Consider the following 14225-nt stretch of genomic DNA (forward strand, 5'->3'; position numbering starts at 1 on the left):
GAATTGTACTAATTGAGTCTTAGTTTCGTGGAGTCAAGAGGACTCCAACAAAGAAAATTGACAGCGCGAGTATCACGTTATCACATTATCGCCCAGCCTGCACCATCAACCCACGTGGGTTTTCGGTCTTCACCCCCCACACAGGATCTTTCGTGGTCTTTTATCATCGCTCGTCTCTCCGCCCTCCGTGTTTTCTCTTCAGAACGTCTCCGGTCTACTCCTCCCTCCGTCAGTTTTATCTGCTTCGCGCCTCAGCTAGAGGCCTGCCCTCATGGCCAACTCCACCACCACCACGGTCAAGTCCCAGGCGGGCATCCTGGAGGGCAGCAACCCCACCGAGTATGACTCTTCCAACCCGATCATTCTCTTCATCATCCAAGCCAGCATCATCATCGTGCTGTGCCGACTGCTGCACTGGCCGCTCAGCAAAATCCGCCAGCCACGCGTCATCGCCGAGGTGATTGCCGGGGTGGTGCTGGGCCCCTCGGTGCTGGGCCGCATCCCCGGCTTCACCGAGGCCATCTTCCCCAAGGCCTCGCTCCCCGGGCTGAGCCTCGTCGCCAACCTGGGCCTGATTCTGTTTTTGTTTCTCGTCGGCCTCGAAACGAACCTCAAGTTCCTGATCAGCAACTGGCGCGTGGCCATCAGCGTGTCGGCCGCCGGGATGGTGCTGCCGTTTGGACTGGGCTGCGCCGTGGCGTATGGGCTGTACCACGCCTTCCGCAGCGAAGCCGACACCGTGGAGATCAATTTTGGCACCTACCTGCTGTTCATCGGCATCGCCATGGCTATCACCGCCTTCCCCGTGCTCTGCCGCATCCTCACCGAGCTGAAACTGCTCGGCACCCACGTGGGGGTGATCGTGCTGTCGGCCGGCGTGGGCAATGATGTGGTCGGCTGGATCCTGCTGGCGCTGTGCGTCGCGCTGGTCAACGCGGGCTCTGGGCTCACAGCGCTCTGGGTGCTGTTGGTCTGCGTGGGTTACGTGCTGTTCCTGGTGTTTGTCTTCCGGCCCCTGTTCCTGCGCTTCCTCGCCCACACCGGCAGCCTGCAGAAGGGGCCCAGCCAGTCGGTCGTCGCCATCACCCTGCTGATCGCCCTGGCCTCCGCCTTCTTCACCCAGGTCATCGGCGTGCACGCCATCTTCGGCGGCTTCCTGATCGGATTGCTGTGTCCGCACGAGGGCGGCTTCGCCATCAAGCTGACCGAGAAGATCGAGGATCTGGTGGCGGCGCTGTTCCTGCCGCTGTATTTCACCCTGAGCGGGCTGCAGACCAACCTGGGCTTGCTGGACAACGGGACCGTCTGGGGGTACGTGGTTGCCATCATCGCCATCGCCTTCATCGCCAAAGTGACGGGCGGGGCGTTGGCGTCGCGGGTGAACGGGCTGCTCTGGCGCGAGAGCTTCTCCATTGGCGTGTTGATGAGTTGTAAGGGGTTGGTCGAGTTGATTGTTCTGGTACGCGCCCCCCTTCCCCTTCATCCCTAATCCCAAGCCCACTGACCTCTCCCCCCCGCGCGCAGAACATCGGTCTCCAGGCCAAAATCCTCAGCACTCGCACCTTCACCATGTTCGTCGTCATGGCGCTGGTCACCACCTTCGCAACCACCCCACTCACCGTCGCCCTCTACCCCAAATGGTACCAGATCAAAGTCGACCGATGGCGTCGCGGGGAGATCGACTGGACGACGGGTCAACCCCCCTTGCCGTCCGACAGTCGCGTCGACAGCATCGCCGCCGCCAAAGAAACCTCATCCCACCATCAACCCACCACCACTACCACCACCATCCCCGACCACGACGAAACTCTCCACCCAACCCACCCCTACGTCCGCAACCTCCTGGTCTACCTTCGCCTCGACGGCTTATCGGGGCTCTGCACCCTGGCCGGCCTCCTCGCACCCTCCACCCCCAACACCCAAACCAAGCCTCGCACCCACCCCGACAACCTCCCCCCGACCACCCCCTCCGACCCCGACAAAGCCGACGAATCCGCTCCCCCGGACCCGGACCCCAACATGACCTCTCCGGACGACTCCACCACCCCCGACAACCTCCAAGTCCACGGCGTGCGCCTCCTCGAGCTCACCGACCGCGACTCCAGCGTCATGCAAGTGGCCGAGATCGAGCAATACACCCTCTCCGACCCGGTGGTCAACACCTTCCGCGCGTTCGGGCAGTGGCACGACCTGTCGATCGTGGCGGGGGTCTCGGTGGTGCCGGAGCACTCCTTCGCGGACACGGTGGTGGGGATGGCGCGCGAAGAGCGGGCGGATTTGGTCCTGGTGCCGTGGAGCGAGACGGGGGCGATGGGCGAGCAGTACCATTTGCATTCGCCGGTCGAGGAGGGGGTGCGGTTTCTGGATGGACAGCCGTATGCGGGGTTCGTGGAGAGTGTCTTGCAGGGCGCTGCGACGGGGCATGCCAATGTAGGGGTGTTGGTGGAGCGGAATGCGTATGTTGCCACGGCCGCTACGACGACGACTACTACTACAGCTACCATAGCGACGGCTGCAGCGACGGGCGTGCAGCGTGGGCAGGACGGGAAGAGCGTGGTGCGCCATCGGCCCTCGCTCGGGGCGATGAGCGTGCAGCGCAGTGGGGTCGGGGGATGGAAGAATGGGCGCGCGGCCAAGGCGCAGCATATCGTCGTGCCGTTTCTCGGGGGCAAGGACGATCGGTTGGCGGTGCGGTTTGTGTGTCAGCTGGCGCGATGCGAGTTGGTCACGGTCTCGGTGCTGCATTTGGAGGTACCGGCCACCGCCGCGGGGAGGATGAGGATGCAGGGGAAGAAGACGACAGGCGGACGTGCGGAGGGGTGGTGGGAGGAGTGCCTCGTCTCGGATAGTAGGTTCTTGTCGATGATGAAGGAGTCGCTGGGAGAGGAGGTGTTGGATCGCGTGGTCTTCAAGAAGACCACCATCAAAACAGACGAAGAAGAGGGCGTCGCCATCCTGGTCGAGCAGGTTAAGACGGAGATGGTGCGGTCGCATCACCAGGCGGGCAATTTGGTGGTGGTGGGCAGGAGACAGCCGGCCTTGGAGGCGCTGGTCGCCTCGCAGTCGGCGAATAGCATCGCCTCAGCGCAGGATGAGGTCGGGGCGGAGGCTGCGCGCGTACTGGGCGTGCTGGGCCAGATCCTCGTCAAGAAGGAGAACCGCATCGTGGGCAATGTGCTGGTCATGCAGAGTAAATAATCGATACCCCCCCCCCCCCCCCGGTGCTTGACGGAAAGTGATGGACATATCTTACTGGTGTTGTGGTGTGTTCTACGATATTGAAAAAAAAAACCCCCAATCAATGGTAGAGTGTGATTTTGTCTTGTATTCATCAGAATGGATGTATGTATGTGCAAAAAAAAAACATTCCGGAGCAAGAAGACTCAATTCAGGCCCCGGACATGAGACTATGTACTTCCAAATATGCAATGCAATGCTAAACATGACATGACGAGAATGCTTCAATATCAATAGAATTTTTTTCTTTTTCATCATTCACAATCATTAGACCTTCTCGCGGTCCTCCTCGCCCGAGTGAGTCACCAGACTCGCCAACTTGGACTTGGCCCGCAGTCGGGGTCCGTAGATGAAGAGGACGTAGGGGATGATGGTCAGCGCGGTGGCGATCAGCGCCAGGATCAACCCGGCGTACTGGCTGCCCACGTTGTGGAAGAACTGCGAGGCGAACAGGGGGGAGACTGCTCCCAGCGTGTTCCGCATAAAACCCTGGCCGGCGATGGCGGAGGAGGAGCTCTCGCCGTAGCAGTCGGAGGTGTAGCTGTAGCAGCTCTCGAAGATGAAGAAGATCCCGATGCAGATCAGCACCAGGGCGATGATCGGGGCGATCCAGGGGAGGTCGGCGTATTGCGTGAAGGAGTAGATGAAGAGGCCGATGGGGAGCCAGACGGCGCCAAAGAGCGCCCCGTACAGACGGGACTCCGGTCGGGCCTGGCCTTGCTGGAAGAGCGAGTTGTACTTGCGGATTTGGAAGAAGTTGAGGCCAAAGCCAATGGTGCAGCCGATGCACAGCCCGATGTAGGGCAGGCCGGACACGCCCTCATTCCACCCCTTCTTCTCCTCGAAGGTGATCGGGATGACCGAGAGGAACAAGAAAGTGAGGAACCAGGCGAAGGCGATCCAGAGGCCAAAGGCAAACACCACGGGCTCGGTTATGAGCATCTTGATCGCCTTGACCGACGAGTTGTGCAGCATGTGCTTGAGGGAGGGGGCCTCCAGGTCGTTCGCCGTCACGTAGCGGTCGTCGCCGGTCTGCGTGCGGAGCTGCTTCGCACGCTTGCCCAGGGCCACACTGCCACGCGTCTCCGGGAGGAAGAAGAGGATGATGAGGGCGAGCGGGATGTTGGCCAGACCCTGGATACCCTCCACCCAGCGCCAGTGCAGGGCTTGGTCGATGAACCCGGCGTAGATCGGCGCGGCCACCGTACCGAAGATGGCAATCCACGAGAAGGTGGCGACGGGGATGGCGCGGTCCTGGGGGTAGTACATGTCACCGAAGGTACCACCGACCAGGATGGTCCCCACACAACCGAACAGACCCAGCAGGGCGCGGCAGACGAGGATGGTGCCGATGTTCTTGCCCAGGGCGAGACCGATGAACATAATGGCGAAGCAGAAGTAGGCGCCGACGTAGACGACACGGCGACCCGCCAACTCACAGAAGGGGGCCAGGAAGAGGGGCGCGAGAGCACAGACGAAGTTGAAGAGGAATAGACCCAGCTCGGCGATCTCTTCGGTGACGCCCAGATCCGTCGCCATGTCCCCCAGTCCCGAACTGTAGGCAGTCGTGGCGAGACCGATGAACAGGGTCATCAGACACAGCAAGGCGGAGATGAACGCCTTGTATTTGCCATCCCAGTTGAACGGGTTCTCCTTATCACCGGGGACGAAGTCGAGGACGATATACTGATTGCCGTCCTGGACGATGCGTTCGGTCTGGGTTAGGGGGAAGTCGAAGTCGACGGTCTGCAGAGGGCCGTCTGTCTTAGCAGCAGCGGTGCTGTCATCGAGCCCCTCGAGGTACTTTCCACCAGCGATACGTCCTTTGCTGGTCGAGTCGATATGGCTGGAGGAGCCGGCCGAGGCGTTCTCCGTATGGGAGGCCAGGCCGGGTTGAGACTTGTCCATCTTGTCCAGTATGTCAGAGGATGGTGGATGGACGGCAGGCGGAAAGGAGAAAGGAAGAGGAGTAGGAAGAAGAAAGGTGAGGAGTGAGAAACGGCTGAGAAGCAGCTGGGACGAAGGAGATATAAAAGGACATCCCAAACACTGGGGAAAAGAACCCGTGTGATCCGGCTTCTCCAGTTTTATTTTTTTCGAGTCGGCCCACCCGAGTCAGGGCTACGGGTTCCCTTCTTCTGGGGTGCGTCATAAAGTCGGGGTGGACTGGGAGACTCTGGAGGGAGAATGGGAAATGCCATCCGCCTCATTGTAATGCAGGCTACGGAGGACAGTACCTGGCCAGGAATGCTCCACGAGATGGATCCGGGATGGCGTTGGAAAAGAGTGGGTCCCCAGAGTTTGCGGTCGATCAAATCTGCGAAACTTCGGGGAAACTGCTCCGATGTGAAGATATTCGCAGCTGCTGTAATGGCGAGGATGAGGAGGATCTGTCGAGCACAAACAACGTTGTTTGCGACCTGGAATGATAGAAGCCATTTACCATGTTCATCTCATCATTTGCAGCAACACTTTCAGCCATCTTGAAGCCCTGGTGTGACGGGGGGATACACATCAAGGCCGAACTCGGAAGTCGACCGAGGATGACTTCACATCGGCATCCCGACTGGTCTCCAACTGGCTGCTTTCGCCATCGGTCCGATTCGGTCCCCCACGTCCGTTGGGGGCAAATCCTTTGAAAGTTTCGGTTGCACTTCGGCGAATTCCTCACCGTCGCTGAACATGGAAGGTTGTCGGTCGGTCCGTGACAGGGATGGTGATTTGTATCCCATTCTCCTCTCTCGGGTCAGCAGAAGTGTCACTGTTTCTATTCAGAACAACCTCCAGAACGATCGCCAGGAAGCAAGTTAAATACATCCCGGCCCTCCCGAGTCGTCGACGCGTTTGTCTACTTCTTCTCGAGTTTCCCCCGGTTATCGATAAGACAGCTGTAGCAGTGAACTTGAAGCCCGTGCCACTGAAAACCCCCCCATGATGCCCTGGATCCACCATGTCAGCCCAGTGAGTTGCAACTCGGCTGACCTGCTTTGCTTTTCTCGGGCCAGAATCGGCAGGACAGCCACTGACGCCGAAACACATCGTCAACTGACCGGTCCGAGAGAACTCCTGCGATGCCAGCCCGATGATTCGCTACTGGCCTTTCCGTCGCAGGACTATCGACCCTGACACGTAGGGTTCCAGGACCAATAACTCCACCTTTCACCGCATTGCCTCGCGACTTATGCTCGGCCGGATTCATAACTTGGTCACGAGCATCATCATCATCATTATCATCATAGCTCCGTCGACAGTCCGGCTTTTTCCGTAGGCCAGAGTTTTGCAAACCGGCGTGAAGCTCGCCCAGCCAAGGTTACGGTATGACGACATGGACAGATGACGCCCATGGTTCTGAATAGAATGATTACATTGAACGTAAAAACCATCAGATGATGAGGAGGTCTAGCCGTGTTCTTTAGACTTGGTTGGGGTGCTGTGTGGCAAAGTCGTCCCTTGTAAAGACCTGCTTGGTTGGAGAGCAATTGTGCCTGTGCCTGATTGACTGGATGATCGACACTTCTAATCCATGATTGTTTTTTTCGAGCACATTTTCGACGTGGTGCCGCTGTCCTGACTGAATCAGCTGTCAACAACCATACAGCTAGTGCTAACTATCAAGAAATGGCCGGTTGGTGTAGTTGGTTATCACGTATCCTTCACACGGATAAGGTCCTGGGTTCGAGTCCCTGACCAGTCATCTTTTTGTTTTTCCCTTTTCGCATTGTCAGTTCGGCCTCCTCTCTCCTACGTCAGGCACGATCAGCTCTTTTTGTCCGCTTGATCGCCGCTCCGTCCACTGGATCACGATCGGTTCCTGTAAAGTCAATCGAGAACACCCGATGGAAAAAAAAATTTTCTGTGGTGGCAAAATGTTGATTTCGCCTCTCGCCACGTGATCACAAATGCGATCGGCATCTGTGCCCCATGCATCGTCAGGGGCAGAGCGTACTTCGTAGCGGTACCTGGTGCTATACGGTGTATGATGCATGGGTCCACGGAGATGCTTGGTGAAGGTCGACCTGGGTTGTCTACTTTGCCTGCTTGTCAATTGAGCTATGTGGTTTAATACATCGTTAATGCATGCACATCTCGTAGAATTTCGCAGCGGGATATGCACCAATGTCGGTGCGGCATAATATATTCCCTGCACTGGCAACAACGAATTCGAATTGGACATGAATGACAGTATTTGTAGATGTGGAAGTTCACCTAGATGCCGTACACTCAGAACTCTTGAAAATATACCACATATCAACCGACAGTCATATACAAGTTCCAGGTGGAATCTAATCATACAACCCCCAGGCCTAGGCAGCCTCGTCGCTCTCACAATTATTACCTTGCATTCAATTCCATTGCTACAAGAAACGTCAATCTGGTCCTTCACCCAATGGGTACCATTTCAAGGCGATCAATGGCTTAATACAGCCTTAGCACGTATATGCTTAGCACTACAGAGGACAAGGAGTAGCAAAAAGCAAAAAGATGGAGCTGCGGGGAATCGAACCCCGGACCTCTCCCATGCTAAGGGAATATTATACCACTAAACCACAGCCCCAATTGTTGAAACTGGGTTCTTTTTTTTCCTTCATAAAATAAATCTCCAAGGCCAGGGGCGAAGAATAACGAAATAACGTCTCCATGTGGTCCAGCTGCGTGGACCCATGTATATTTGGAGCACCCCGTCTGCTTGTCTGCAGAGGAAGCAATGAGGAAACATGGCCAGGTAGTGAATGTGTGCCCTAAGGCTGCCTCGGGCATCAACAACATGCCCTTGTCTCTTCGTCACCCGGTGCAGCCGGTCGAGGTCTAGACAGCAAGACTGAACAAGTGGGCGGCATCGCAGAGGGGCCGCTCTTCCGTGCCTAATCCATTTTGGTTCTTAGTGCTGTTTTTACCCGCACCGGCCGTTGAAGAGCAGGAAATGCGTGGGCGATAAGCAGATACTGTATCCGTGGCCAGCCGCCAGGATCAAGATTCTTTGTGATTGTGAACACATGGAGCCCCTCCTTCGCAACAAGGCCCGCATGAATGAACAAGAATACTCCTGTCTTGTGATGAACTCAAGAATTCGGCACTAGATACCTTGAATTTTCTCCAGTAGTACAGATATGTTAAGGGCCATGGTTGGCGTAGCTTTAAGGGAACACCTGCTGAAAGTCTTTAAGAGTGTCATTAAATCTGTCAGCAATCAAGTGTAGGCATGTCTTCCCTCCCCGACTGACGGTTGCACAGGATTTAAACTACGATAAACTGCTATCAAGACTAGGGGAGTCTGGTGAAGGGTCCTAGGACGGAGAGTTTCAAAGCGACCAGGGATCGCTGGCGTGAGTACCGCTGATCCATGCCATACCACGAAAGTGCACTTTGAAACCCCGACAGTATCCATGTTCTTTTCTTCTTTAGTGACCAACATAGATTCAACAAGCTTGTCCGTCATCCGTTTTACAACCATTCCCCCCTCTCAACCCCGACTAGCCATCAAAGCATCCTCTGACACCGCCGTCGACAAAACACTAAACTCATCCTTCCTGCGAATTCTCTCCAACTTGACTGGGGGTGTCTGCTCATCAGTGGTGGCATAATACCGCGATCCAAAGCATGCGGGGAGTAGTGGTTTCAGCAGCGCGGGCAGACAGGGCATGCAAGCGCATACGATCGCCACGTCGCATTCCACCATACTCCAGTAGATGGCGGGGTTATTGTCCACTTGGATTTCACGAATTTCAGCCTTCGTCTGTTATCAAGATCGGGATTTTGAGGTGGATGAAAAGCTTACTGCTTATGTTGGCGGACTTGGAAAAGCGAATGAGTGATTGGAGCCGGAGACAGCTGACCACGGTGATTCTGGGTTTTGTTAGAGAGGATTTGTGCGAAAGAGCTGGCTCGGAGACAGCTCACAGAAACCCCGTGCAGAACATCAACAAGACGAGGGTCTTCTTCCGACGGCTCAACGCGAGCTTTGAGAGTGGATAGATGGGTAGTGCGATGATGGACAGATCCATGGCGATTTGCATGGCGGCTCGGTACCACGAATAGGTGCTGATGTTGATGCAGCTGCCAGTTGCCTCCCCGGACCAGCTGTTCCAGAAGTAAGAGACTGGAAGGCATTGGAAGATCATGATCAGGGTGTTGGAGATGCCGAAGCAGACTGAGATGGCAGCCAGGGCGTAAACGATGTAGCAGAAATGGCCGGGAGGGAAGATGCGGAGGTAGAAGGCTAGGAAGGATAGCTGGGTCAAGGCTTCGGCGGGCATGTAGAAGATCTCGGCGATCAGGAGAAGCTGGTCTAGTTAGTGAACAGACGAGGACATGGAGCCAAGTGACAAACCTTGAGCTGAGTGGTAATGTCTTCGAAGGGGATGGTCCAGATGTTGGTTCCAAGGCCGTGTTTTTGCACTGCTTGGTCAGTGATGACCTCCATGTTGTAACCAGAAGGCCGACCTACTAGGAAACGCCATGAGGTTCAAAATTGCAGCGCAACCCTGTCGGCGTCAGTCTCTACCAGTTGTTGGTTTTTGGTTGGCATACCATGGCCATCACTATCAGACCATCGTCCCAGCCGAAAGAATGCTTCATCATCGTACGTTGTGACACTCGCAGGCAGGTCATGATCAAGGCCAACATGCCCAGTGACCCGGCGAGTGCAGGCGTCAAGCTAGCTTTGCTCTCTTCGTGAATTCCACAGGCTGCGCGAGTATAGTTCGTTGAGGCTGAGGATGTTAGCCAGCACAACTGACAGGTAATGGTTACCTACACAAGCTCTCCTTCGGAGGGCAGGATAGACTGTAGCATCCAATTGCACTCTCGAGGAGGCTTTCACCCGTACAAATACACCATCGGTCGGACGTGGCGCAGGAGCTGGCATTCATGGCAGTTTCGAAGCATTGAGCCTGAGGAGTTGAGTATCGATGCTACCTGGAGAAGATGTCAAGCATACCGCACATGCCGGCAAGTCACTGAGGAACTCCGGGAGCAGGGTGGAGTTCATCCTGGGTGAATCGAGGACTGACTGGGCTGAAAACTGGCCCACATGAGTTTGTCCGAGGATACTAAAGGCTACCAGAAACATGGGAGACCTCAGCAACCTTAAGAGCTACGAACGGCATGATGAACAGGCAGCTGGGTTTATTGATCCAATTGGCTTCTACCAGACTCATCCCACTGTTTGATGCATCAAGGGACTGATACCCTCGATGTAGGAAGTCCAGCAGGGACCACTGCACTCGTCATGGACAGTGCGCAACGGTCTGTCGATCTCCAGAGCTGAGCAGTGGACCGATAGGGCAGCGCGGACAGGGATGCTAGGCCAGAGGGGCCTATTGAGTTGGAGTGGCGAGGATGAGACAGGCCAGTTCTCCGTATGCATGGTCGGAGCAATTCAGGCTGCTGTATTCATTTGTATGAGCATCACGCGTATCGTGGATGCTGAATCACAGAGTATCTGCCGGAGCATTTGTTCTCTTGCTTGAGTGTCTATACCGAGTCGCCCCGTACTTTAGGGCATGACCCGAAAGTACTCCCGAGTAAATCAACTTCGAAGCATTTGCGAATTCTTCCACGGTCGCAGAATGTCTACCCAGTCTTTGACAGTTTTGACAGGATTCACTGGCCCACTGGTCTCAGTCCGAGCGTCTTACATGCTTGTGAAGCAGGATGCATTATTGGTTGGGGGAATGAGGTACTTTGTGCAATCCCCGCATCGGTGGATAAGATAAGACCAACTAAATTGATTAGTCTGTTGCCATCCACCAGCCAGGGAACACAAATTGTCTAGTGACTCCATCCGTCAGATATAGACTTCTGCAGACCCCTCTTGTCGCAATGGCCATACGTAGTTCGTGGGTTGGCTGAGGTTCAGTTATCAGGTAACCTGGCTTTGGTCCGTCGCCAATGGCCCTTCGACGGTTGTCTAACATTCGTTCGAGATACAGTATTCATTAGATCAAAGCGAGAGGCAAGGGTTGCAATTTTGAGAAGGTAATGACTTGCGGCTCGACATGTCAGTTGTACGAGTATGTGCATACATTCCTTATTCGACCACCTGCGAGTCCAGTGCGGCATGGCGTTTTAATCTGAATGCTATAAATGCAGCCCACCACCTGCATCGGGCTATTCCTAATCGATGCTATCTTTGCATTTGGGTCGCACACTGACACTTGTTCGATGTTAACATCTCTGCGGAGGCATGTCCGTGCCCTGGTCTTCTTGTAGACGAGTCAGATTTCATCTCTTAAGAAGGGTCCACCCCCGTACTTTCTCCCAGTTTGTGCTTGACCTGTTCACTCCTGCAGAGAGTTGTATGCCCTCAACCCGCGTTTCATCCTCGTCCCACCATGACGCCAACAAACCTGATCCTAGGCCTGATCGGGCTCTGGCTACTCTATTTCCTCCTGTCGCGACTGTTTTTCCGATCACGACCATCTGCACCTCTGCCACCAGGTCCTAAGGGCAAGCCCATCATTGGCAATCTGGCGGATTTGCCGCCGCCGGAAATGCAGGAATGGAGACACTGGCTGCAGTTCAAGGAGCGCTACGGTAATGCTTTTTTCTTCGCCCCCTGATATTTCTTTCCATTACTGTTCATTCTCCTCTGTATCGCCAGCCATCTTTGAGTTTGCATCGATATATTTCTATTTATACTGTTTTCCCTGTGGGGAGAACATATACAGTTAGAGGAGTCCCAATGCATTACGTACACCACCTAATGCACGCTTTGCCACAGGCCCAATTAGCTCCCTGACCATTCTGGGACAAACCATCGTGATTCTCAATGATGTGCGCATGGCCTTCGATCTGCTCGAGAAGCGCTCGAACATCTATTCGTCGCGTCCCCGACTCACGTTTGCGGGTGAGATGTGCGTAAGCATCTCGATTTCAGGTCTTCCTTTATCTCTTTTAATTCACGTATCGCAGCAGCTAATGATGCGCGACTACTGCCTATAGTGTGGGCTGGAATGACGCCCTGGGGATGCAGACCTATAGCCACCAGTTCCGAGCCTATCGCAAGGTGATGCATCGCGTTCTGGGAAGCAAGCACACAACCGCGCGATTCAATTCGTTGCAGGAGATGGAGGTGCGACGGTTCTTGAAGCGCATGCTTGATCGTCCGGAAGACTTGATCCAGCATATCCGCACGTAGGTCCCTTACGCCCAGCTTGGTTCAACCACACAGGATGTGCTAATGTTTCATCAGTGAGGCTGGAGCGGTGATCCTGAAGATTGCATACGGATACACGATCGAACCACATGGTCGCGATCCTCTCGTGGACTTGGTCAACGAGGCCATGGACCAGTTCTCCATCGCGGGGAGTCCTGGGCGCTGGTTGGTGGATACGATTCCTCTCTGTCTGTTCTTCTGTCAGACTCAGCCCTGCGATATTTCTTTGCTGACATTCGAAACAACTTATGCAGTGAAGCACCTCCCCGCATGGTTTCCCGGCGCCAGCTTCAAGCGCACGGGTCTGGCATGGAACCGCACCCTCCTCACCACCATCGAGAAGCCCTACCAGTTCGTGCGCCAGCAGATGCAGCGCGGGAAATACACCCCCTCCTATGTGTCCAGTCTGCTGAAAGGGCGCGATCTGAACACTCTCACTCCGGAAGAGGAGCACATCATCAAGTGGACAGCCGGTTCACTATACACCGCTGGTGCTGATACGGTGAGCCACGACGACCCCAGTGACAGAGACCGAGCTGTCCTCCATGGATAACCTACGACACCACTAACCCCCTCACCCCCAAACAGACTGTCTCCGTGCTCTCCATCTTCTTCCTAGCAATGGCCCTCCACCCCGAGATACAAGACAAGGCCTACGAGGAACTCGAGCGCGTAGTGGGACGCGCTCGTCTCCCCACCTTCGCCGACCGCGAACACCTACCCTACATCGAAGCAATCGTCAAAGAGTCCCTGCGCTGGCACCCCATCGCGCCAACAGGCATCCCGCATGAATGCACCCAGGATGACATCTATGAGGGATACCTCATCCCTAAGGGATCGATCATTATCCCGCATATCTGGTGTGCCTCCCCTATCCCGTCGAAACCAGACCCTAACCCAGTCCGATACTAAACATCCACCAAGGCAAATGGCTCAAGACCCAGCATCCTACCCCAACCCAACCGTCTTCAACCCAATGCGCTTCCTGTCACCGGAAACCTCCCAGATGGACCCGCACCATCTTGCCTTTGGCTTTGGGCGTCGCATCTGTCCCGGTAGATTGCTGGCCGATAATACGATTTTCCTGACGATCGCGCAGTCGCTGGCGGTTTTCCGGTTCTTGCCGCGGGATGATGCAGAGGGGTTGAGAGCAGAGTTCGCGCCGGGGGTGGTCAGTCATCCGCTGCCGTATGCATTGAAGGTGGAGGTGCGTGGGGAGGAGCAGCGGAAGGTGGTGAGGGAGGGGCTGGAGGAGGTGGGCTGGGGGGTTAGTGATGCTGGCGCATTGACAGGGGTGATTTGTTAGGGATCAGCGAATGTTCATGCAGGGGTCAAGGTGGGAAGTGAAGTGATTTGGACTTTAAAATTACTTCAAATTTGGGGAAAGGCCAAACTCACCGGTCTGCTAGCCACCATTTGTTACAGTGCCTAGTAAGACTGGGTTATCAAGGAAAGAGAGACTCCAGACCGCTGGACGATCATCTGGCAAGAGTCATTCGGTTTGACGAGGTACCATCAATCACATGAAGCTGGTTGACCTGGCTGTCTTCTGTTCGGAGGCCAAGCTGAATCAATTGAATTAGGCTGAGAGGCATATTGTTTGATGAAACTAGTACACACACACTGTAGATCGATTCACTCAGAAGTAGTCTTGACTAACCAGTTCATGTTGTATCATTACGAATGCCATATTCTGAGTGATAAATTAACTACTGATAAACAGGCAAATAAACCACATCCATAGCATTAAGTTTAGAGAAGAACAATCTTCCACCAACAGGCAATAAGAATGAAAGATGATGTATTCACTTGGTGTTAATCCCAACTACTA

The 14225-nt window shown here is 55.0% G+C and overlaps 5 protein-coding genes and 2 non-coding genes across 7 annotated transcripts; 4 read left to right on the top strand and 3 right to left on the bottom strand.

The window, feature by feature from the left end:
- The first annotated feature begins 64 nt into the window (after positions 1 to 64).
- On the top strand, positions 65 to 3220 carry BP01DRAFT_353944 (Kha1p). The gene is made up of 2 exons (XM_025574307.1): positions 65 to 1459; positions 1525 to 3220. Exons 1-2 carry the CDS (start codon positions 272 to 274, stop codon positions 3196 to 3198), a joined length of 2862 nt encoding a protein of 953 aa, XP_025434051.1. The 5' UTR covers positions 65 to 271; the 3' UTR covers positions 3199 to 3220.
- Positions 3220 to 5719, bottom strand: BP01DRAFT_389376 (MFS transporter; the record flags this gene model as incomplete). The annotated part of the gene is made up of 3 exons (XM_025577916.1): positions 3220 to 5145; positions 5475 to 5627; positions 5681 to 5719. The coding sequence occupies 3 exons, from the start codon at positions 5717 to 5719 to the stop codon at positions 3505 to 3507; spliced, it is 1833 nt and encodes a 610-aa protein (XP_025434052.1). The 3' UTR covers positions 3220 to 3504.
- Positions 5720 to 6857: 1138 nt separating this feature from the next.
- Positions 6858 to 6931, top strand: BP01DRAFT_t57. Its single transcript has one exon. It is a non-coding gene; the product is annotated as a tRNA-Val (tRNA).
- Positions 6932 to 7196: 265 nt separating this feature from the next.
- On the top strand, positions 7197 to 7876 carry BP01DRAFT_175785 (uncharacterized protein). Its single transcript, XM_025570823.1, has one exon. It carries the CDS (start codon positions 7410 to 7412, stop codon positions 7779 to 7781), a length of 372 nt encoding a protein of 123 aa, XP_025434053.1. The 5' UTR covers positions 7197 to 7409; the 3' UTR covers positions 7782 to 7876.
- BP01DRAFT_t63 lies at positions 7721 to 7792 on the bottom strand. The gene has a single exon. It is a non-coding gene; the product is annotated as a tRNA-Ala (tRNA).
- A 534-nt stretch (positions 7877 to 8410) lies between the features above and the next one.
- BP01DRAFT_353945 (CFEM domain-containing protein) lies at positions 8411 to 10294 on the bottom strand. Its single transcript, XM_025574308.1, has 8 exons — positions 10175 to 10294; positions 9992 to 10127; positions 9766 to 9947; positions 9683 to 9719; positions 9566 to 9633; positions 9136 to 9518; positions 9014 to 9081; positions 8411 to 8943 (listed from the first exon to the last, which is right to left on the bottom strand). The coding sequence occupies exons 1-8, from the start codon at positions 10223 to 10225 to the stop codon at positions 8699 to 8701; spliced, it is 1170 nt and encodes a 389-aa protein (XP_025434054.1). The 5' UTR covers positions 10226 to 10294; the 3' UTR covers positions 8411 to 8698.
- Positions 10295 to 11570: 1276 nt separating this feature from the next.
- BP01DRAFT_363252 (cytochrome P450) lies at positions 11571 to 13700 on the top strand (the record flags this gene model as incomplete). Its single annotated transcript, XM_025576262.1, has 6 exons — positions 11571 to 11772; positions 11960 to 12092; positions 12181 to 12372; positions 12431 to 12896; positions 12983 to 13254; positions 13319 to 13700. 6 exons carry the CDS (start codon positions 11571 to 11573, stop codon positions 13698 to 13700), a joined length of 1647 nt encoding a protein of 548 aa, XP_025434055.1.
- Between the last annotated feature and the right edge of the window lie 525 nt (positions 13701 to 14225).

The sequence above is a fragment of the Aspergillus saccharolyticus genome, assembly GCF_003184585.1.
Source record: "Aspergillus saccharolyticus JOP 1030-1 unplaced genomic scaffold BP01scaffold_5, whole genome shotgun sequence".
NCBI lineage: Eukaryota > Fungi > Ascomycota > Eurotiomycetes > Eurotiales > Aspergillaceae > Aspergillus > Aspergillus saccharolyticus.

Coding starts and splice junctions, on each gene's coding strand:
- BP01DRAFT_353944 (XM_025574307.1), top strand. CDS start 272: ATGGCCAACTCCACCACCACCACGGTCAAGTCCCAGGCGGGCATCCTG. Junction 1,460..1,524: donor TGGTCGAGTTGATTGTTCTG/GTACGCGCCCCC, acceptor CCCCGCGCGCAG/AACATCGGTCTCCAGGCCAA.
- BP01DRAFT_175785 (XM_025570823.1), top strand. CDS start 7,410: ATGAATGACAGTATTTGTAGATGTGGAAGTTCACCTAGATGCCGTACA.
- BP01DRAFT_353945 (XM_025574308.1), bottom strand. CDS start 10,225: ATGAACTCCACCCTGCTCCCGGAGTTCCTCAGTGACTTGCCGGCATGT. Junction 9,948..9,991: donor CCCTCCGAAGGAGAGCTTGT/GTAGGTAACCAT, acceptor TAACATCCTCAG/CCTCAACGAACTATACTCGC. Junction 8,944..9,013: donor CAAGTCCGCCAACATAAGCA/GTAAGCTTTTCA, acceptor GTGAAATCCAAG/TGGACAATAACCCCGCCATC.